At 37.7% G+C, this 22,702-nt stretch overlaps 1 protein-coding gene across 3 annotated transcripts in view; it reads left to right on the top strand.

Moving 5' to 3' along the window:
* The window catches only part of CAB39L (calcium binding protein 39-like), a 126,554-nt gene that overhangs the window by 71,931 nt on the left and 31,921 nt on the right, over positions 1-22,702 (top strand). For all 3 annotated transcript variants that reach the window (XM_008569927.1, XM_008569928.1, XM_008569926.1), the window contains 2 exons: positions 10,253-10,371; positions 19,098-19,266. In XM_008569927.1, the coding sequence (XP_008568149.1) occupies positions 10,253-10,371; positions 19,098-19,266 (288 nt within the window). The remainder of the gene's footprint in view (positions 1-10,252; positions 10,372-19,097; positions 19,267-22,702) is intronic.

The following is a 22,702-nucleotide window of genomic DNA, read 5'->3' as shown; positions in this document are numbered from 1 at the left end:
TGTTGGCTGACACAAGACTGAATGAGAACCCAGCGGACCCACACTTACACTCATCCTTCCTTTCAGATACATCTCTCTTTTTTTTTTGCCCTCCCTTATTCTATTTCTCTGTGTTTGACATTTTCTTGCACGTAGTTTCTTTTCTCTTTTTCCTCTTGCTTTACTTGCTTTCTTGCTCTCTCCATCTTACATCCTATCTCCTTTTTTTGTGTGTGTGTGTGTCCGGCAATGGATCGCAACCCTCAGTGTCGCGCCAGTACCGGACCGGGACTGGCAACGGGATCGCAACCCTCGGTGTCGTGCCCGCACCTCGCTCAGCCAGTGAGCGGGAACCGGTCTGTATGTGGGATCCGAACCCTCAGTGGGAGCACCGCCGCACTCCCAAGCAGCGCACTGTAGCAGTGCGCCACCGGGCTGGCCCCTATCTCCTTTTTAAACTGGCTATATGTGAAATTAAAGTGTAGTCTTATTGTGTTTATATGCTTTTATGTTTCTTTTATTTAGTTAAAATTAAATATTATGAACATTTGTAGGAGCTGTGGCATAGTGGAAAAACACCCAACTTGGAATTAGAGTGGTTTAGAGCCCCAGCTCTGCTATTTGATAGTAAAGTAACTTAACCTCTTTGAGTCTAAGTTTTCTCATCTATAAAATAGGAATAATATGAACTTACAGCATTGTTTTAAATATTAAACTAGATAAAAACATATACATATATGTTATGTTATATGAGAACACTAAATACAAATGCAAACTATATAGAAATGTCAGGTAGTAGTATTTTTATTTCCTCCCAAACTAAAGAACAAAGTTAAATGTAAGCTGGTTTGTTTTTATTACAACCCTTGATTTTTTAATCAATTATTTTTTTAGATTTAGATTTAATTGTTCAGTGGCAATAAATAGGAAAAAGATTCCCTACTCTTGGATTACAGTATTATGTTTTTTATATGTTTACTGTTGTTTTGCACATTTCCCTGCAAACAAACATATTAAGCTATTGTCATCATTAAATCATATGTTCACTTGAGTTTATGAAATTAGCCCAATTTGCAGTTGGGTGCTAGAGGCAGTATGACTAAAAATGGTTATGTTTTCAGGGATGAGCTGTCATCAGGTGCAGTGACTTAGAGAAGCCTTGAGCAGCCACAGAACAGCATAGGTTCAAAGTGCTCTCCAAGATTGCAAAGATAGGAAGGAGTACACCAATGAAAATCTTTGGGTACCTGACAACTTTGTTTAGCATTGGCTCAAATAACCAAAATGGAATGGTAAGAAACAGTTAAGCAGGTTTCCCTTCTTTTGCATAGTGTACTAAAAATAAATTGAAAATTTAGAGAGGAAGATTATTTAAAAATTATTTTGGAACTAAATATTCAATTGCCTAAAAATTGATTTGATATATTATCAAGTAGAATAAACTTTTACTCTCTGGAATCCTTGGGAAAAGAAGAAGTATCTTTCTGAATCTTTGAATTCTTCATATAGCTGAAGATAAGTCTTCAAATGCAGAAAGTTAAGTTCATTACTTCTGTGTATTACTTTACTTTTTTAAGTAAATGTATTATATACTTGCCTCCCCTCTAGAATAATATGCTAAATATAATAAGTTTTTATTGATGAATCAAGGCTATCATTATGATGATCTGTTATTGCAGTAATAAAACAGCAGACAGTTATTAACTTTATTCAATTGATGTAACACAATGCCTAGAACATAATTATAAATGAATGTGACACTCAGTATATGCAGCTGTTCTTCTCCTCTAATCCATAGAAAATAAATACTTCTTGGTTGAATGAATGAACGAATGAAAAGCAGTTAAAATTTAGGGCAGTTCGATTTTAAGCATTCCACCAACTACATACAGTAGTTTCAGAAAGAAGGCAGCATTATTAGCAGCATCATTAGCCTGCTTGCCGAAATGTGCTGTGTATCTCTATGGACTGCAGGCATGATTAGCCCTTCTTAAGCCTAAAGTATCTATATAAGCTGGTGACAGTTTGATAAAATTTTTCCTGAGTTCAGAACCTGTTCTAACCAAACAGAATCCCCATCCCCTGGTCTCTTGACATGCCTAGTGGTGTGTCGGATGGTTGGTTGATGGGTTGGTTGGTTGAATGTAGGGAAGAGAATGAAAGATCAAAACAGATAAAGGAATTGAACCAAAAGAAGGTGTCCTGACACACATCAGTAAGCTATTTATCTTGAGGAATTAGTAAATTATTAAGAAGATAATTCAAACTAGTTTGAGTGATAATCACATCATTTCTGCAAGTGAATAGCCTCTGTTGTGCTTCTTTGAAGAGCACACCAGTTATTTGACTATAAAATTTCTGTTATGTTTTTATAACAGGAAGGAAAAATTATTAATTTAGGGATGGGCTGCAGATTTAGATGGAGTATGTATCACAGAGAAAAAAAGTGAACTTTGGTTTAGAGGATACATTGATGGGCTTTTTTTTTAGTTGTGAAAGGTTGACATCTCTAGGTACTGTCTGGAAAGAAAATATTGGAAGAAAAGAGCTTAGATACCTTTGCAAAGTAAAGTAACAAAAATTTGAGAAATGCCTTGTTTAGCTGAAGTTGATAGGAGTAGGAAACAGAAGAGAGAGATCTAGAAGAGAAAGATTTGGAGCAAGAGAAAGAGAACACTCGATAACCATGACACAAGGAAGGGAGCTTAAGGAGAAATATGATCAGGAAAATTGAGGAACCTCTAATAGCAATATGTAGAATTCAATCTGAAGTTGTTTCTGGGCCATGGTATAATTACCTTTTGTTTCCCTTAAACCTTTGATAAAAGAACTACATACTAATATGTGTTGACTGAAGGAGAAGGAGCAGTTTTCTACACTTGGGGTAAACAAGGTGTTGAGAAAATAACCAGTCTATGGAGGCAAGACAGTGAATAGGAGTTGAAAGGATCTGGGAGCAGGGATTTGGAACCCCAAGCTGATTGTAGTGATGATGACCAAAGGCAGAGACTTAGATTGGGTAGCAGGGAACTACCTTGGGAATCTGTGTGACAAACCTATTTCTCCTTCAGGAATCCAGAGGAAAGTGGCCTATTGGGATGAGGGCAACACTGGAGGATCCTGCTACTATGTAAATAATGGCTAGTTAGGAGGCAGACCATTGGGTTACAAAAAAACTCATTACTTAGCCATACATTTTTATCTAATCCTTTAAGCCTTAAAATTCCTGATAGAAAAGAACCATTTCAGCGGTTTAAAAAAAAATTACTTGTGGCTGAGATTGCAAGCCTTCTGATTTTATGGGCTCAGGATCAAACTCAAAGTTGTGTTTTGAGGTCTGGCTACTATTCAAGACACAGCTTTAGAGTCTTTGATGTTTTGTAACATGATGTGATAAGAGATCAAAGGATGAAAAATTTATTGCATATTAAGAGTTGATACATTCATTTTAAAGGCAGGTGTGCCTTGCAAAACTAGGGTGGATGCAAAGTCAGCTGTTGCAACTGAATAAGAAAGCAGCTCAAAGAAGCAGAAAACTTTCTAATGTAATAATTTAATCTCTAATGATTATTTCTTGCTATGTTAAAAAAAAATCAGCAAAACAAACATTCCAGGATCAGCTTCTCAATAAGCCATTTTATAGTTCTAAGTTTTTGAAACATTTCATCCTCCAAAAATCTTCTTCTCTTCCCTGGCCCTGATTAAAGTGGTTCTTCACCTTTGGCTTTATTACGATAAAAATGAAACAAATCATAAAGCCTTAAGATATAAGCTTTGACTGTACTTCATGCATTTAGCAATTTGAAATGCTTACTGTGTGTGTAGGCCACTGATTCTATTTGGTTCTATTTGATCTTTCTATTATTTGATTGTTTATGTATTTCGAGCCCATCATTGAAGAATTGACAATCTCAAGTGGGGAAATACTGTATCATAGTAAATGGAATTTTATGTTATCATTACCCTATTGCCCTCTTAAAATTATTGCATATTAGCTTTAGAAGCCTTTATATCCTATAAAGGTACATAATTTATGGGTAATAAATTTGGTATCAGGTTCTTAATCAGAAGCAAAAACCTGTTAATTAAGACAATGACCATTTTAGTTTGAATTTACCATACTTTTTAAGGATTGTAACTGCTGTAAGGATAAAGACTGTTCATGCCATGTGTAAGTACAAAATGTTTGGTGTGCCCAATCCCTCTGCTTTCCGGGGGATGCTCCCTCCTTCCCCATCCACATGGTTACAGTGGAAGCAACCATTTTGGGCAGCATAACACCTGCCTAGCACAGCACTGACTGGCCTACCAGTGGGCATCTGACTAAAACGTTCCCCACTTGAGGGATATTTAGCATATTTCCAGTTTTTAGCAATTACTAATCAAGCCACCATAACCATTTATGTACAGTTTTTTGTGTGAACATAGGTTTTCATTTTACTGGGATAAATACCTAGGAGTACAGTTGTTGTGTAATGTCAACTTTTTTTTAGCCATTCTAATAAATATTTGCATTTCCCTTTGACTAATGATGTTGAGCATCTTTTCATGTGCTTATTTGCCACCATATCTCCTCTTTTGCCCCTTTCTATTTGGTTGTTGAATTTTGAAAATTCTATATATATATTCTGTGTACAAGTCAATGTCTGCAATTTTTAAGTGGGTGTTTTCTAATCTTTGTCCTCTTTTCTCTCATTTGCCTTTTCTCATCTCTGCTATCAGTGAGGGATTCTCTTTACCAACAGTTACTTGATTTTGTGATTGCTGTTCACCACATCTTTACTCCCTTCTTTTCTCTTTTCTTGTTTGATACTTCCATATACATCATTCATTCAGCAAATGATTGTTGAGCATTTTCTGTTAGAGCTGATCTTTTTTGAATTTATCAGCTACTACAAGAGCTTCTTCAGGTTTGAGATCTGATCAGTTACATTATATGTAATCTTAGAATTGCCAGCTAATTTTAGGCATTTTTGGTCATTTCTGGATGTTGCTTGTTTATTATTAAATATATTTTGAGGGTTTTTTGTTTTGTTTTGTTTTCTGGCCTCTTCTAGGTCCAGAGCTTGAGATCTGGCAGCCTGAGGGTTACAGAAGACTGGCTTTGAAATAGTTAAGATTTCATTCCAGTTAAATTTAGTGTGACGAATGGATAGCTACAAAGATTACATAAAATATAGAGATCATTATTCACCATCTTGTACCTGTTTCAGTTTTCTTTAATCCTTTCCATTCTAATCCTTTCCTCTGTTTTGGGAAGTGGTCCCTAGTAGCAGAACTTGTTTTTGTTATCCACAGGGAGCTTCCTTTGTCTTTGCACACGTTTGCTAATGAACTGGAAGAATGTTTTCCTCTGTGTAAAATTTGAATAGAGTTCTGTAGAACTTCATTTCTACTTTTCACTGGAATGCCATATGGAAATATTCTTGTGACATTTTACTGGGAAGTGTGAAAACACAACTCATGACATTTCAAAGAAGGTTGATATTTATTCCACAGTATTACACTGTAGAGTCTAGAAAGGTGTGAGCAAAACAGATGATTTCTTTTATTTGAAGATTTATATTTATAGCTATATCTTCTACACAACAAATATAGTCTAACATCTGTGTAAATGAAATTCATGTAGTATGAACATTTTTTAGTATTTAAAATTATGAGAGCAACTGATTCTGAAGTATCCTTTTAAATTGAAGATTGGCTTCCTAATTTTCTATTAAAATTTGGATTTTGGTCTAGTGTTTTTTCTTAAAGGAAGATATAATTTGCTTTTTCATATACCTGTTCTTTATTTCCCTGTCTCCTCTCCCCCTGGATTCTTCTTTCTTCCTCCCTGATTCTCTCTTCCTTTTGTCTGCCTTCTCTTTTCTCTTCTTCTTTCTTTTCCCTATTTCCACTTCTCTCTTCATTTTTCTCTATGATATAAAGTGAAAGGAATGGATAACTTAGATATTTTTTATATTCAATCATTGCCAACATTTTGATGTTCCAATTTCTTATTTCTACCAGTTAGGTATACCATAATTTATTTAACCATTCACAATTTTGGACATATTGATTGTTTCAAACTATTATTACAGCTGTGATTTTTGCATCTGCAACTTCTTTTTGTACTTAGTACTGTTATTTAGAATTATTTTCTCAGGCTAGATTTCCAAAAGTGGGATTCTAGGACATTGATTGAGCATTATATTCTCACCAATGGTGTATGAGAACCAACATTGAATTTTATCGTTTAAAATTTTGGGCCGGCCCGGTGGTGCACTGCTATGGTGCGCCGCTTGGGAAGCGCGGCGGCGCTCCCGCCGAGGGTTCGGATCCCACATACAGACCGGTTCCCGCTCACTGGCTGAGCTAAGCGCGGGAGCAGCACCGAGGGTTGCGATCCCGTTGCCGGTCCCGGTCCGGTACAGGGGCGACACTGAGGGTTGCGATCCGTTGCTGGACACGGAAAAAGACAAAAAAAATAAATAAATAAATAAAAAATAAAATTTGCCAGATGAAGAAAAATGTCTTTTTTTTTTAAATTAATCTTTTTATTTTGAAATAATTGTTGATTGGCATTCAGTTGTAGGAAATAATACAGAGAGATTCCATGTATCTTACCCAGTTTCCCCAGTGGTAATATTTCAAAAAACTATATAACAGTACCACAACCAAGATATTGACATTGATAAAAGTCAAAATATAAAAAATTTCCCTAACCACAAGGATTCCTCCTGTTGTCCTTTTATAGCCACACTCACCTTTCTCACCGCCATCACCACCCCATCCCTGATTGACTTCTGGCAATCACTAATGTATTCTTCATTTCTATAATTTTGTTATTTCAACAATGTTGTATGAATGGAACCATACAGCTTGTAACCTTTTGGAATTGTTTTTTTTCACTCCTCATAGTTCTGCAAAAATTTTTTTTTTTTTTTTGTCTTTTTCCGTGTCCGGCAACAGATCGCAACCCTCAGTGTCGCCCCCGTACCGGACCGGGACCGGCAACGGGATCGCAACCCTCGGTGCTGCCCCCGCGCCTCGCTCAGCCAGTGAGCGGGAACCGGTCTGCATGGCAACCCTCAGTGTTGCCCCCGTACCGGACCGGGACCGGCAACGGGATCGCAACCCTCGGTGCTGCCCCCGCGCCTCGCTCAGCCAGTGAGCGGGAACCGGTCTGCATGTGGGATCCGAACCCTCGGCGGGAGCACCTCCACACTTCCTAAGCGGCGCACTAGCGCAGTGCGCCACCGGGCCGGCCCATAGTTCTGCAAAATTTACCCAAGTTGTTCTGTGTATCAATAATTTGTTCCTTTTTGTTGCTGAGTAGTAGTTCTTGGTATGGATGTACCATAGTTTGTTTTTTTAATCTTTTTTTTTTGGTTAACTGGCTAGTATAGGGATCGAACCCAGGACTTTAGTGTTACCAGAACCGCACTCTAACCAATTGAGCTAACTGGCCAGCCTTATTTATTTAACCATTTACCTGTGGAAGGGTTTCTGGGTTGTTTCTAGCTTTGGGCTATTACGAATAAAGGAGCTATGAATATTCATGGCCAGATTTTTGTGTGAACTTAAGTTTGTATTTCTCTGTGATAAATGCTAAGAGTGCAATTGCTGGTACATTAGTTGTATGTTTAATTTTTTAAGAAACTGCCAAAGTGTTTTCTAGATTGGCTGTACTGTTTTACTTTTCCACTGCAGTGTATGAGTGGTTTCTCTTCATTCTTGTTAGCATTTGATGTTGTTTCTATTTTTTATTTTAGCTATTCTGATAGGTATGTAGTAATATCTCATTGTAGTTTCAATTTTCATTTCTCTAGTGGCTAATGTTGTTGAACATCTTTTCTGTGCTTATTGCTGTATGTATATCCCCTTTGGGGAAATGTGTCTTCATGTCTTTTGCCCATTTTCTAATTCAATTGTTTGTTTTTTATACTATTAAATTTTGAGGGTTCTTTACATATTCTAGATACTAATCTTTTGTCATATATGTGGTTTGCAGTATTTTCTCCCAGTCTGTAGCTTGTCTTTTTTATCCTAACAGGACTTTGCAGAGCAAAAGTTTTAAATTTTAATGAAGTCTAATTTATCAGCTTTTATTTTTGTGGATTATGCTTTTAGTGTCAAGTATAAGAACTCTTTGAAGACTTTCTCCTATTTTTTCCTAAAAGTTTTCTAATTTTATATTTAAAGTTTGTGATCCATTCTGAGCTAATTTTTTACAAGGTGAATGATAGCCTTCCAGAATTATGTCTATGTATTAGTATTTTATTTTATTCATTTATTTATTTTTTGGGGTGGCTGGCCAGTACGGGATCTGAACTCTTGACCTTGGTGTTATCGGCACCATGCTCTACCAAGTGAGCCAACCAGCCAGCCCTATATTATTATTCTTAATCAGTCCTTAGTTTATATTTTATGTGACTAGTAGCTTTAAGATTGAGTAATTAATTGAATAATCTTATTGGTCTTCATTTGGGGTCTTAGTTCTTTGAGTGTCCCTTTAGTGTTAAAAAACACCAAATGAATAGATAAGAGGGACCAATGGCCCGTATTCGTGATAAGGAGGGCTATGCCTCTGAAGTAATGAATCAGTTTAATAGATATTTATTGAGTGCCTACTATATTCTGGGCCCTAATTTGACATTGAAATATGAGCTATGTCGTGGAGAGGTAACAGTGCAATACGGAAGAGACAAAACCGATTTGTTTCAATGTATTGTGTTAAGTGTTGAGAGTCAGTTTAGTATGATGGCTAAGAACCCAGACTCTAGATTCCATCAACCTGGGATATGGTCCTGGCTCTTTCACATCCTGTCTGGGTAGGGCAACCTCAACTAGTCTTTAATTTCCTTATTTATGATAAGTATATTATAAGGTTTTTGTGAAGATTGATTAATACATATAAAGCTCTTAGCATAAGTGCCTGGCACAGAGTAAGCATCATAAATGTTTGCTGCTGTGACAGTGGTGGAGGTGGAGGTGGAGATGGTGGTAGTGGGGGAAGAGGAGTTACTGTCAGTGTAGGCAAAGGACATTGTTTTAGTACAGAGAGGAGCACTTATTCCAGAGGAGAATACTCCTGAACTGAATCTAAAAGAATGACAGTTTGCTAATAAAAGAAAAAGCATGAACAAAGGTATAGAAGCATGAAAGATTGTGTATGAGTATATGTAGACAGCAATTTGGTTTTAATAGAACTTGGTGAAGGAATTGGAAAGAAATAGGTAGCTGATGAGACTGGAGAGGTGGGCAAGGGCCAGGTCATAGAAGGCATTGGGTTGGACTTTTTTCTAAGCAGAAGGGAGACGTTGATAAGTTTAAAGCGAGTGAGTGGCAGAGCCAGATTTGCATTTCTAGCAAACTCACTCTGCAAAGTGTGAGGGTGCTTGGAAGTGGAGGGAGTAACCAGGAGAAGCTCTTTCATAGGTTAGTTGAGAGATAAAGGGCAGAACCAGGGCCATAGTGACTGAGAATGCCATGTCATTCTTGTTCTTATTTCCTGTGTAGTAAACTCCAGTCCAGTTCAGGGCTTCTTTTGGAGAGAACCAGGCCAGAGTTGGGTTATAGGGTGTATGAGAGTAGAAGCTTATCCATGAGGACTCTACAAATTCTACCTGTAATTAGCTAAATAGTTTTTCTGGCTCAGATGATTACAGTTCAATGGTCCCTTCTGTTCTTGTAGGCTAGATGTGATTTCTTAACTATACCTAAGTCACATATATTCACCTAATGGAAAATTCACATTCTTCTCTCTCTCTTTCTCTTTTTTTTTTAAGTTAAGGCACCAATGTGGAAGAAGAGTGAATAAAGTAAAAGAAAAAATTACCAGGAAGTAGATCTAAAAAAGAGGAATTCAGTTCTAACCTACATTTTACTAAAAGCTTAACTTTATTTTCTGTATCTATTTTTCCTCCTTGTTTATGAATATTAATCATAATTTTCTTCTAGAATAAAGCAAAAAGGTAAAAATACATAAAGAAAGAATTCAGTTCTGTCATAATCACTATTTTATATCCTCTTATGCTTACTACTGTGTGAAATAGACTTCCAACTGGTCAAATTTCCCACAGTGCAAATCCTGTGGAAAAGAGTTGAATCCATTTTGTAGACTTGGTTTGAAAACACAACTTGTTAAAGATATATGAAAGGAATAAATTAATATTTTTGCATATTTTGAAGGATGGTGCTATTTCGGTGCATGTGCGTGTGTATATTTCACATACCGTACTATTCACCCATTTAAAATATACAATTTAATGGTTATTTGTTTCTTTAACAGGGAAAAAAAGATGTGACCCAGATATTTAACAACATCCTGAGAAGACAGATAGGCACTCGGAGTCCTACTGTGGAGTACATTAGTGCTCATCCTCATATCCTGTTTATGCTCCTCAAAGGGTAGGTGCATGGTTTCCTTTCAAGTAGGTTTGAGTTTAAAATAGTTGTTAAAAGTACATAGCAGTAGCCTCATTTGAGATATGATAAGTTCCCTTTTAGAACTGCAGTAACGGTATTTGCCATGCTTGAGGTCAACATTCCAAATCTCTGCTCTATGATTGCCTCGGCTGCAGCAAAATCCTTTCTTTGCACCTTTATGTTTCTAAATGTTATGTTTCCATTTACTGCCTCTCTTTCTTCCACTTTTCTGCTATCTCTGTCTCTTCCTATTATGGTATTGTTTTTGCTTTTCAGTTCCTCTCTGTCTCTCTCTCTGTCTCTCTCTCTCTCTGGTCCTAAGAAGACAAGTATAGGTATAAGAATTCTTGCAGTAGCCAAGGTGACATACTTCTACATGGGAACAGAAAAAATATTAAATAAATATTACTATATGTATGTGGGGCTATCAGGGAGCCATAAAACTGAAGTTAAACTAGATAGTAGAATCCCTGATTATTTTTTTTAATGCATACTCACTTATAAATGTTTCTTGGGCATTTTGAGGCTATTCTAAATCCTAAAGACTAGAGCTCTGGGTGTAAGGAAGACTTGTGGACAGTAAACTATCTTCTTCCTCTCCTTCCCTTTCTTTCTATTTCACCATCTCAAACTAGCATGGTTCTTTTTATTTTATTGTATTCCTGTGTTCAATTCTCGTGTGTCCAGTTCCTTCCTTGTACACTTTCAAACATTCAGTTGTATCAAAATAATACATAACACATAGTTTAAAAATCAGATAAATCAACAAACAGCAGCTGTTTGCCTCTTCCTTTTCCATCCCTCAATCCTGTTGCCCAAACGCAACCACATTCATCTTTTTTATTTGGTCATTTGTTTATTTGTTCTTTTTTTTCTTTTTAATTTAATTTTATTTTATTAATATTATTTTTTTACATTCTATGATGTTGTTGCAGAGTAGTTGGGAGGGAGAGGGAGAGGGAAAAGGGGAAGGAAATAGGATGGAAGGAGGAAGGAGGAAAGGTGGGATTGAGGCCTGTGGCGCCCCCCACATTCCCACTCATCCCTTTTTTCATCATATTTTTACCTCTATTTTTTTTCTTTTTTCTTTTTCTGGCAGCTAGCTAGTATGGGAATCTGAGCTCTTGACCTTGGTGTTATAACACCACGCTCTAACCAAGTAACCAAGTGAGATAACCAGCCAGCCTTACATTTGCCTCTATGTTAACAATTAATGGTCATATACTAACTTTTTCATTTACCAGTTTTAAACAATATTTTTGATGTGATGGACCAGATGATAATTTAGTTTTTTACTGCCACCATTACTCCATTTCCTTCCCCTTATCCTCCCAATATACTTTATCACAATTTTTAATTTTATTGATGATCACATTTAGATTACTATGAGTATGTAGTTATTCTTCATTGTTGAGCAAAATAGTGTACTGTGATTACTTTGGTTTTTGGTACAGTTTTTAGTGGAGAATTGTGTCTTCAATTCTGGAAAGGCAAATATACTTGTATTATATATTAGTTAGGGTATGCTAAACTTCCCTAACAAATAGACCCCCAAATGGAGTGGCTCCACCACAAGACGAGTGTATTTCTCACATAATAGTGCAGGGCAGATGTCATAGGTCAGCAGAGGATTCTGCCATCTTCAACACATGCTTTCTAAGATTACTTTGTTCATGGCCATTTCAGCCCACAGGAAGATGAAAATATATAAGAGCATTTATATGTTTGGAGAATGACAAGAATTCTGGTGCGGCTGGAGCCCACCGTGAATGTGAGGGAGGGATGGGGGATAAAGCTGGAAAGGCTGAGACCAGATTATGAAGAGTCTTCCATGCCCTACAAAGGAGTTCAGATGTCATTCTGTAGGCAACATGGAGTCACCCAAGGACTAGACATGATGAGTTCTGGTGGCAGTGTGGAAAGCGGCGGCAGGAAGAGGAGGGAAGCCGAGATTCTAGCTGGAAAGAACCCAAAGAAGAGATAATTAGGGCCAGAACCTTACTGGTGATATTGGGAATGAAGAGAGTGACTGTTTTAAAATCATTTCATTTTCTTCAGATTTAAAGAAATACATATTTATTATTAAAAAACTTAAACATTTTAGTGGTGTGTAATATAAGAAGGGAGTGCGTCTCATAATCCCTCCGAAAGAAACCATTGTCAACAATTTGGGGACTACTCTCCTGGTTTTTATTCTCTATTGTAATGATTCATCTTCTATTTTTTAACTCAAACTTTTAACCCATTCCTTCACATCCTGTTTTGTAGATACCATTTATTGATTGCTTTCTATGTGCTGAGTAGTGCGTTCAATATCTTTACTTATGTTATATTATTTAATCCTTCCAATAATACTGTGAAGACTAGGTATTATTCTTATAATATTACAGATGAGGAAATTGAAACTCAGAGAGAGTAAGGATATTGCTCAAGGTTTACAGCTAATAAGTGACAGAGCCAAGTTTTCAACCCAGATCTGATTCTAAATCCTGTTTTCTCTGCCATTAACATATCCTTAAGGAGATTTGAGGATCATTCAGATGTGAAGGGACAGGGAGTTGTTGATGTTCCTGAGGATGGGGTAGACAATAAGAAACTCTAACTGGAACAGTTGCACTGTGATCAGTTTTACCTATTACCATTTCTTAGGTTAGCTCGGAATGCTAGAGATTTAACCCTTTGTTAAAGGTCAGAATTTTTACTGAGTCATCTCTTGTGAAGTTAATTGAAGACTTAGCACATAGCTTGACTGGTACATTTTTATATCAAACAATAATGTTATTTAAGGGATAGCTACATGCTATATTGAACCTAAGTCTAACCATAAAGAATGTAAGACTGAAAGAAACTGATACTTGTCTATCGAGGAGAATCATCTGGATATGTGATGGAAAACATGGTGTAAAGGATTTGGAGCCCAAGCTTTATGAAAGATTATAAATAAGGACTTGCTTAATCTAAATGAATTTGTCTGGCTCAGGCAAATGACATTCCAGGGTACTGAGAGAAGGTGAGAATGAGGTCACTAAACTGCTCTTAGTAATCCACAAAGAATCGTGGCCAGTGGAAAATGTTCCAGAAGTCTAATGTTAAAATCATAAATTTCTCCCAATAATTCAATTTTTTTTAACTTAAAAAAACCCCATGTACCCACATTAACAACAATCAATATTTTGCTGTGAGTGTTTCATCTATCTCCCCAACACCCCTGCCTTTTTTGGAGGCTAGAATATTTTAAAGCAAATCCTAAAAACTTCAAAAAGCATTTAAAAAAAAAAAGAATTTTATATAACCACAATGTTATTATTATTACACTTAAAAATTAACAATTCCTTAATAACTAATATTCAGCCCATACTCAAATATCTTTGATTGCTGAGTGTGTGTGTGTGTGTGTGTGTGTGTGTGTGTGTGTGTATCTTTTCATGGTTGGTTTTTTCAAATAATGATCATAGCAAGGGTCACTTATTGTATTTGGTTGTAATTTCACTTAAGTCAAAAAAAAGTTTAAGTCCCTTTTCATTACGAACAGTCCCCCACCTCCCTGCCCACACACACATTTTTGTGCTTTTGACTTGTTGAAAAACTGATTGAGTATCCTACAGAGAGTTCTCCATCTGGAGTTGTCAGATTGCTTCCTCATGGTCTCATTTAACTTGCTCAATTATGCCTATATTTCTAGACTGAAGGTTATGTTTAAAGGCTTGATTAGATTCAAATTCAGTTTTATTTTGGCAATTTTATTTTGTAGGTGATGCCATGTAGTTCATATTTTACACTTCAGAAAGCATACTTTTAGTAATGCTAAGATTGAGCTGTGGGTTCAAACGGTGATAGTCTGATCCATTGTAAAATTTCCCATTAGCGTACTCTTGTTTTACCATCCATTGATGAACACTGCCAGATTCAGTCATTTCATAAGGGGTTACAAAAAGCTAATTTTCAAATTCTGTCATTCCCTGTGTATTTATTGGCCAGAGTAGTTCTCTATAAAGAGAATAACTTTCTTTCACCCACCGCAACTATTAGATTACTCTGAAATACAATTCATACCAGAGAGGCAGAATAAATGCTTAGTTCTTTTCTTTTAATTATCAGTGTAGAGAATAAGAAGTTGTTCTAGGAACTTGTTTTGGTGTCCAATGCATTGTGTTTCATTCCCTTTCTCTCTCTCTATACACACATACACACACACACACATACCCGTTTAGTATCTTATGAACTAATGGATTTAATGTTTTCCCTATGTCTTATATAGTTGCATACATTTTTCTTTTTTTTTTTTTTTCCTTTTTGTCTTTTTTCGTGTCCGGCAAAGGATCACAACCCTCAGTGTCGCGCCCACACCGGACCGGGACCGGCAACGGGATCGCAAACCTCGGTGCTGCGCCCGCACCTCGCTCAGCCAGTGAGCGGGAACCGGTCTGTATGTGGGATCCGAACCCTCGGCGGGAGCGCCGCCGCACTCCCAGGTGGCACTGTAGCAGTGTGGCACTGTAGCAGTGTGCCACCGGGCCGGCCCTACATTTTTCTTTTTAATGCTCAACTGACCATCTATGTCCATCTATGTTATCTACTTCTGAGTGATATCTTTTGATATCATCAAAATAGTTTGTGAGAGCTTCCTTGCTTTCTGGTGCATTCAATGTACAATGTACGTTGTATAATTCAAAATGTACAGTGCATCAACTTGTACATTTCCTGACACAGACCTGGAATTTCTACCAAGAACCTTGGTTCTTTTTAGTGAGGAATAGTTCTTAGAGACTACAATCTGATGTGAGGGGTGCTCATTGACATTGGATTGTTGTTACTTCTAGGGCTTTTCATTGAACAGAGTTAACTCGTTATATTTAAAGTAAGCAAATATTTCCAGATTAGAAGCAAACCTTCTTGACTATATTGAAAAAGCCAAGTGTTTGTTGAATGGCATTTTACAAAAGTTTTTGAAGTACTTCCTGGCGTTGTTTCCTTCCAGCAATAATAATGTCATTTCTCCCCTTACATAATATAATCTTTGTTCTTAAGTTGAGATATTCTTGCACAAGATCTTTCTTCTGGCCATTTTCTGTGCAGTGATTACTGTAACTAACTGCTAGCTGAGACAGTTGCTCTTACATTTTGGCTTTTATTAAATTTGAAAGGATGCGTTGATTTGCTGTCATTGTTTGAAGGAGAATGCATATATAGTAGTGTGCCTTTTTCATACTGGCAATTGATTATAGTCCAGACTGTATGATCCAAACTACAAATCAGGAAGGAAAATGTAATTTAATTCTATAAAATAGTAGTTCAGCATTCATCGACCTGCCATCGGTTAGTCACTGTGGGGAACACAGAGTGAATAGTCATTGTCCCTGCCATCAGGAAACTTATCCATAAGTAGAATAGATTACATAAGATAAATACTGATTATTTACCAGACCTAAGGATATTAATGTAGTGGGATTTCAAACTTAATAGAGGCTTAATATATGGAGCACTTGTTTATATAGTAAGCAATAACCTATCAAAAATATTCCAGAGGAATATTTTTTTAAATCGTCTCTTGTTTCCCAAGAATTAATCATCAGTGCATCAGAGATGGTTCCAATAAACTTTATCAAATGAAAGAAAAAAGAGAACTAATTATACCCAAAAGTTGGAGTGGAAACTTTTTATAGGTGGTCTCAGTTTGGAAATAGAATTACAAAATGGGAAAATGTTGGCTAGAGATCATACATCTTTTTTGCATAAGCCAGAGTTTGACTCTCATTAGAGCCCTCCAGTATTAAGAAATTTAGTCAGAGTTTGAAGTTCATTAAATTTATTGTATGCCTGTTTTGTGAAAAACATTACGCTAGGCACTCTTTCATTATTGGGGTGGGGATGGGGGGAAATAACAATAAATAAAACATAGAGACCAAATGGAGATAGGTAGGAGAGGAGAATGTAACAGGATAAGTAGAACATATCCCTAGCAATTAAGTTGTTAGTAATGAGGTGAAGAAAACAGATTTATAACAATTTACTACAATGTAGCATAATACAGAATGAAAAAAAAGTGCCAAATGTTAGAGACAAGCTATTGAAGGAGTGTAAAGGAAGGAGAGAGTAATCCTGAATGATGGGTGATTCGGAAAAACTCAAAGGAGGAGGTGGCATTTAAACTAAGCCTTGAAAGATGAGAGAGTCTTAGTGGTAGAAACATAAGAAGAAGGGCATTCCAGTTGAGGGAACAACATACTACAGGGAATTGGGGAATATAATTGAAGATGAAATGGAAAAGTTAAGTTTAGGACCAAATTATGAAAGTTTACAAATATCTTTCTAATAACAGATTTTGATTGTCTGTCCCTTAGGTTTTTTTTTTTCTAGGCCGTCAGTCTTTATCTTATACTCTCTTAAGTACTCTATCAATAAGTGACAGTGTTTTTCTTCATATTTCAGAAAATATACCCCTCTTTACAACATCTTTAACAATAGCCCACCTTTTAATTCTTTCATGTGTGCAGTAGGCTAACTTAGAAAATCTTCTGTTAAGATAAATTACTAACAGTATAAATTGGCATTTCTTATATTCTACAAAGAATAATATGTATCTGAATGTATTAGCATTTAATGTTACTATGAGTTATTCAGGGAATATTCAAATGATATTTGTGAATATCATTTAGCATGAATAGACAAATATGAATAAATACCAGTGTATCATTGTTTGCTATTTCCCCTACTGTATTTGTAAGTTTGATGTTGCAGAGTAGCCTATTTCCTGAATTTTGGGCTAAATGTATAGTTTCTAAATCTTATCACAAACTGGAATGTAACTCAGACCTAGATCTATTTTGATGTTGAATTTGACATTTGAGAGATTGTTGTTAAATTGGAAATGGAACAGATCTAGTATGCCAGTCCTGAACTGTTTCCTGCAGTAGGTATTGGGTTTTTCTAGTAGTGTTTGCTATGAACCATAATTCCACTTCATGATTTCAGTGAGTCAGTCAGTCCAGAGCTATTTATTTATTAGTCATCTATTGCATGCAAATCATATATTTATATATATCTCCTCTACCTTTTTCCTGAACGTCACATGGGTGTATTCCACTGCCAAGGAGAAATCAATAGTTAGATATCAGCCATCTCAAAGTTAACACGGTCAACGACAAACTCTTTTTTTTTTTTGTCTTTTTTCGTGTCCGGCAACGGATCGCGACCCTCAGTGTCGCGCCCGCACCGGACCAGGACCGGCAACGGGATCACAACCCTCAGTGTTGCTCCCGCACCTCGCTCAGCCAGTGAGCAGGAACCGGTCTGTATGTGGGATCCGAACCCTCGGCAGGAGTGCCACCGCGCTCCCAAGCGGCGCACTGTAGCAGTGCGCCACCGGGCCGGCCCCAACGACAAACTCTTAATTTCCTCATGAACCTGGTCCTCTATTAGCTTATTCATCTTTTGTTTTGTTTTGTTTTGTCTTTTTTTTGAGACCGGCCGCACCGTGCTCAGCCAGTGAGCGCACCGGCCATCCCTTTTTTTGTCCTTTTTGAGACTGGTCACACTGCGCTCAGCCAGTGAGCGCTGTGAGCGTACTGGTCATCCCTATATAGGATCCGAACCCGCGGCGGGAGCGCTACTGCGCTCCCAGCGCCGCACTCTCCCGAGTGCACCATGGGCTCAGCCCAGCTTATTCATCTTAATGAATGGCACTACCATCTACCCAGTTATTCAAGCCTGAAACATAGGAATCATTCTTGAATCCTCAATTTCCAAATTTTATTCCCCAACCTACCTCAGCTACAACATCAGCAAGGCTTGTTGACTCTTCCTCCAAACATTGGCCCACAGTCATCTGTTCTATTACTACTACTCCAGCCCAAGCTGCCATCACCTCTCCTGGGCTTGTGCTCTTCTTCCTACCTAGTCTCCCAGCTTCACTCTAGCTCCCCAGCCCATTTCTTGCTGCTTTACAATACATTCTCCAAAGGAGTCAGAGTGATCTATTTTAAAGCGTAAGTTAGGTCATGTTAATTTCTTGCTTCAAACTCTTCAAAGGCTTCCCTTCACACTTGAAATAAAACCAAGCTGCTTATCTTGGCTTACAAAGCTGTATCTGATCTGGCCCCTGCCCTTGTCTCCAATCTTGCCTCATTCACACCACTCACTACTCTTCCCCTACATTCCAGCCACACTGGCCTTATTTCACTTCCTCTAACTTACCAAGCTTGTTCTTGCCTCGGAGAATTTGCACAATTAATTCCCTTGTCTGGAATGCTTTTTTCCTTCCCTTCAATCTAAAGTAAAGTAAATTAAGTTGTCACTCATATACACACATACACACACACAAACAAACAAAATTAAGTAGTCACACTCTATAACATTGCCTATTTTATTATCTTTAGTTTTCACAGTACTTCTCAGTATATGAATATGAAATTATTTTTTCTTTGTTTATATTCTCCCTCCTCCCCCCTCCAGACACACTCTTGCTAAAATATGAAGGCTCTGACAGCAGTGACCTTGTCATGTTGACTGTTCTATCCCCAGCATCTGGAATAGTGCCAGGCACATAGTAGATATTCAGCAGGTATTGAACGAATGGTGTTTGAATGAACTGTGACAAATGGTATCTGTTTCCATTAAAAGCAATATTGAAATGGTTCTTTTGATACCATTAATATCATTTTGTTAATAAGATAACAGAGTTCTCCATTTCTCTCCTGTTTATGCTTTAGATATGAAGCCCCACAGATTGCCTTACGTTGTGGGATTATGCTGAGAGAATGTATTCGACATGAACCACTTGCGAAAATCATCCTCTTTTCTAATCAATTCAGAGATTTCTTTAAGTATGTGGAGTTGTCAACATTTGATATTGCTTCAGATGCCTTTGCTACTTTCAAGGTAATTTTTTTTTCTGAATCATTTAATTAAAGTCAGTTGTCCTCTGAAGAGACAATTTAATTTTTTTTTTTCCTTTTTGTCTTTTTTACTGACCGGTAACGGGATCGCAACCCTTGGTGTCGCGCCCGTACCGGGGACCGGCAACGGGATCGCAACCCTCAGTGTTGTGCCCGCACCGCGCTCAGCCAGTGAGCGGCAACCGGTCTCCACATGGGATCCGAACCCTCGGCGGGAGTGCTGCCGCGCTCCCAAGCGGCGCACTCTCCATTGCGCCACTGGGCCGGCCCAGAGACAATTTAATTTTAAAAGCAAAAACTTCTGTTCCGTAGGCCTGAATGTAGCCAGCCATGTATAATGTGAATCATAAGAGGCATTAGTAAATAGAATAAACTCTATGAGGCCAGTCTGTCAAGTTGTGGAAAAACAACTCAAAATATTTGTCACAAGCTCATATGGAATGAATTACAATATATACAGTTAAGTGACAAAAGGAACATGTACTGCTGTGTATAGCATGCTGTCATATATGTTAAAAACGGATTAAAGGGTGTAAACTCCACATAAGGTGTATATGCATTGAATACCTCTGGAAGTATATATAGGAAACAGCAACAGTGGTTACCCCCAGGGAAAGGAACTAGGCAGTGAAGGGAGATAAAGAATTATGTCTTGGAATTTGAAGGACTTCACATTGTTTTATCAGTGTAATTTTTAAATTTCTACATGGTGAAACAGTACTAATAAATTATATTGTTTTTTCATAATCATCTATATTTTTGTCATCTATTATCTACTTTGTCATTACATAGGAAATAAATTTTATCTAACTTAATTTTTTTTTTTCCTTTTTGTCTTTTTTCATGTCCGGCAACGGATCGCAACCCTCAGTGCTGCACCCGCACCTCGCTCAGCCAGTGAGCGGGAACCGGTCTGTATGTGGGATCCGAACCCTCGGCGGGAGCGCCACCGCACTCCCAAGCGGCGCACTGCAGCAGTGCGCCACCGGGCCGGCCCTCTAACTTAATTTTTTAACATTAAAAATTTTTTAAATTGTGGTAAAATATACATGAAATTTACCATCTTAATCTTTTTGTGGGGGAGAGGGGCAGCTGGCTGGTATGGGGATCTGAACTCTTGACCTTGACCTTGGTGTTATAATACCATCTCTAACCAAGCGAGCTACATGGCCAGCCATAACCATTTTTTAGTGTATAGTTTAGTAGGGTTAAGTATATTCACAGTGTTGTGCAATCTATCTCCCAAACTTTTTTATTTTGCAAACCTAAAACTCTATCTCTCTACACCCATCAAACAAGAAATCCCCATTTTCCCTTCCCTCCAGCCCCTGGCAATCAATCTTTCTACTTTCTGTTTCTATGTGTTTTACCACCAAATATTAGAAAATAATGTAGCTAATTTGCAAACAAAAATACCAGAATTTATATATCCAATGAGTGATGTTACCTTTAAGTTTTCTATTGTAGAAAGCCATTTACTTATGGTTATGATCCAGCCATTATTTTTTGAAATTGGATCAATATCTGTGGCATGTTTATTTTTTCAGTAATGGCAAATCTTCATCCTGTGAGGATAGTTAAAAGTTTTGGAAACATGGGATGGCCGGTTAGCTCAGTTGATTAGAGCATGGCCTTGTAACACAAAGGTCAAGGGTTCAGTTCCCATTACCAGCCAGCCACCCCCCCAAAATTTTTTTTTAAGGTTTTAGAAGCAAAAAGTTATTTGACGTCCAGGTTAGTGTATAAAGTGGGTGGTCAGGTTAGCTAGAACTGCTTTTAGTTTTGGCAATGATAATAATTATAATGATAAAAATAAGTTTTAAGTTGACTAAAATAGAGTCTAGTTTTCTTCAGTGTCTACCAAACTGTCTCTGAAGGCCATTTAAAAAGAGGAATTCCAAAAATATTATAAGCTCGTGATATAATAGCATCACTGAAAAAAATAGGTTTTCAGGTTGGCTATAAAGTAGATAAGACTTATATAAATGTATATATTCAGATTTATTTCTTAAAAAGCATTTCAGCAATTTAATTGTTCCGTTTGCGTAATTTCAAATTTCTTTTTTTTCTGGGTATAAATACATACTTTTTTTTTTTTTAACAATTTTTACTTAATTGTAACCTATGTATGACTTTTATTTTTTAATATTATCTTAAATACATATTTCAGCAATATTGACATAGTTCATATACTAATATTAATATATATTCTAATCTTATTACTTTATGGATGGACTTTGAAAGTTGCTTATGACCTGGATGATAAATAGCTCTTTTTAATAGCTCTCTGGAGGTGAAAAAAGGGGAAAGCAGTGGTTTGCTGTGCTGAAAACTACTTATTATCTGTAGACTAGGAAATCACGCAGCCCATTCTGAGAAGGTGCCTTAAATATGTTAAAAGGTATATTAGCTCACATGGTTGCAGAAAGTGTGAGGTTGTGTCAGGGAGTAGAAGGAGACAATAAAGGGCCAGAGATTTGAAGGAGCAGAAGGAAGGGGGTGCTAAGGAGAAGAAGAACGTCTGGTGAAGGGAAAGGGACAGAGCATAGTCCGCGTAGAGGTGGGCAGTGAGAGGACCTTGCTGTGATGGAGAAAAGACAGAAAGGTGGTGAGTGGACTCCACCCTGACGAGCTTGGGGAGGCAGGTCTGGGAAGCTGCCTAGGACACAATCTATAAAGGCAACCAAGACATCCCTGGAAATATAATGAGCTGAGGACAATTGAATTGACAGGAACTCCTGTCAGGGAAAAGACAATATGAGATGGCTGGGAATATTTGGAAGCCACTTGGGGTGGAGAGGCCAGATTCCAGGGCATGCTTGAGCAACAACAGATGGTTGTTATAGCTGCTTGTGAGGAGGGTGAGTCTAGTCAACTGTGGCACTCTTGTTGTTATAAACAGGGTGTGCAGATTTGAGACCAGTGCTGAATTGCCCGAAACGATAGAGAGAGGAGCTGCAGTGCCATCATGTCCCAAAAGCCTCGGCCACACCTGCAGTAAAAACGGTCATACCTAGCATCTGGGTTTGAAGGGAGGGCGGTCCCAGCCTGCTCAGGTGTTCCACATGTGTCCATCCAGCCTCCCAGGAAGAGCAGGGAGGAGAGGAGGCTGGGATAGACACAAAAGTGCAGGGCAAGAAAGAGAAGGGAACAAGGGGGATTAAAGAGAGGGAGAGTATGAAGAAGACGAAGACGCAGATTAAGGAAACAGAAAACTAGTGAGAACGGCCAAGAGGAAAGGAAGGAAAAGAAAGGCAGGAAAGGCCTGGGAGCAAACTCCAAAGAGAGTTGACTGGTGGGTAGAGGTAAGGGGAGCGAGGGCAGCAAACACGGCTGTATGCTTAGAGGGGCGTGAAGTCTCAGGAGCCTCATCTGTTTCACAGGCGACTTAATCTTACCCAGTAGAACAAAACCTGTGC

The sequence above is a fragment of the Galeopterus variegatus genome, unplaced genomic scaffold (genome assembly GCF_000696425.1).
Source record: "Galeopterus variegatus unplaced genomic scaffold, G_variegatus-3.0.2 Scaffold545, whole genome shotgun sequence".
Taxonomy (NCBI): Eukaryota; Metazoa; Chordata; class Mammalia; order Dermoptera; family Cynocephalidae; genus Galeopterus; species Galeopterus variegatus.
The sequence above is the reverse complement of the archived record's forward strand: the minus strand, read 5'-3'. Positions and strand labels throughout refer to the sequence as shown.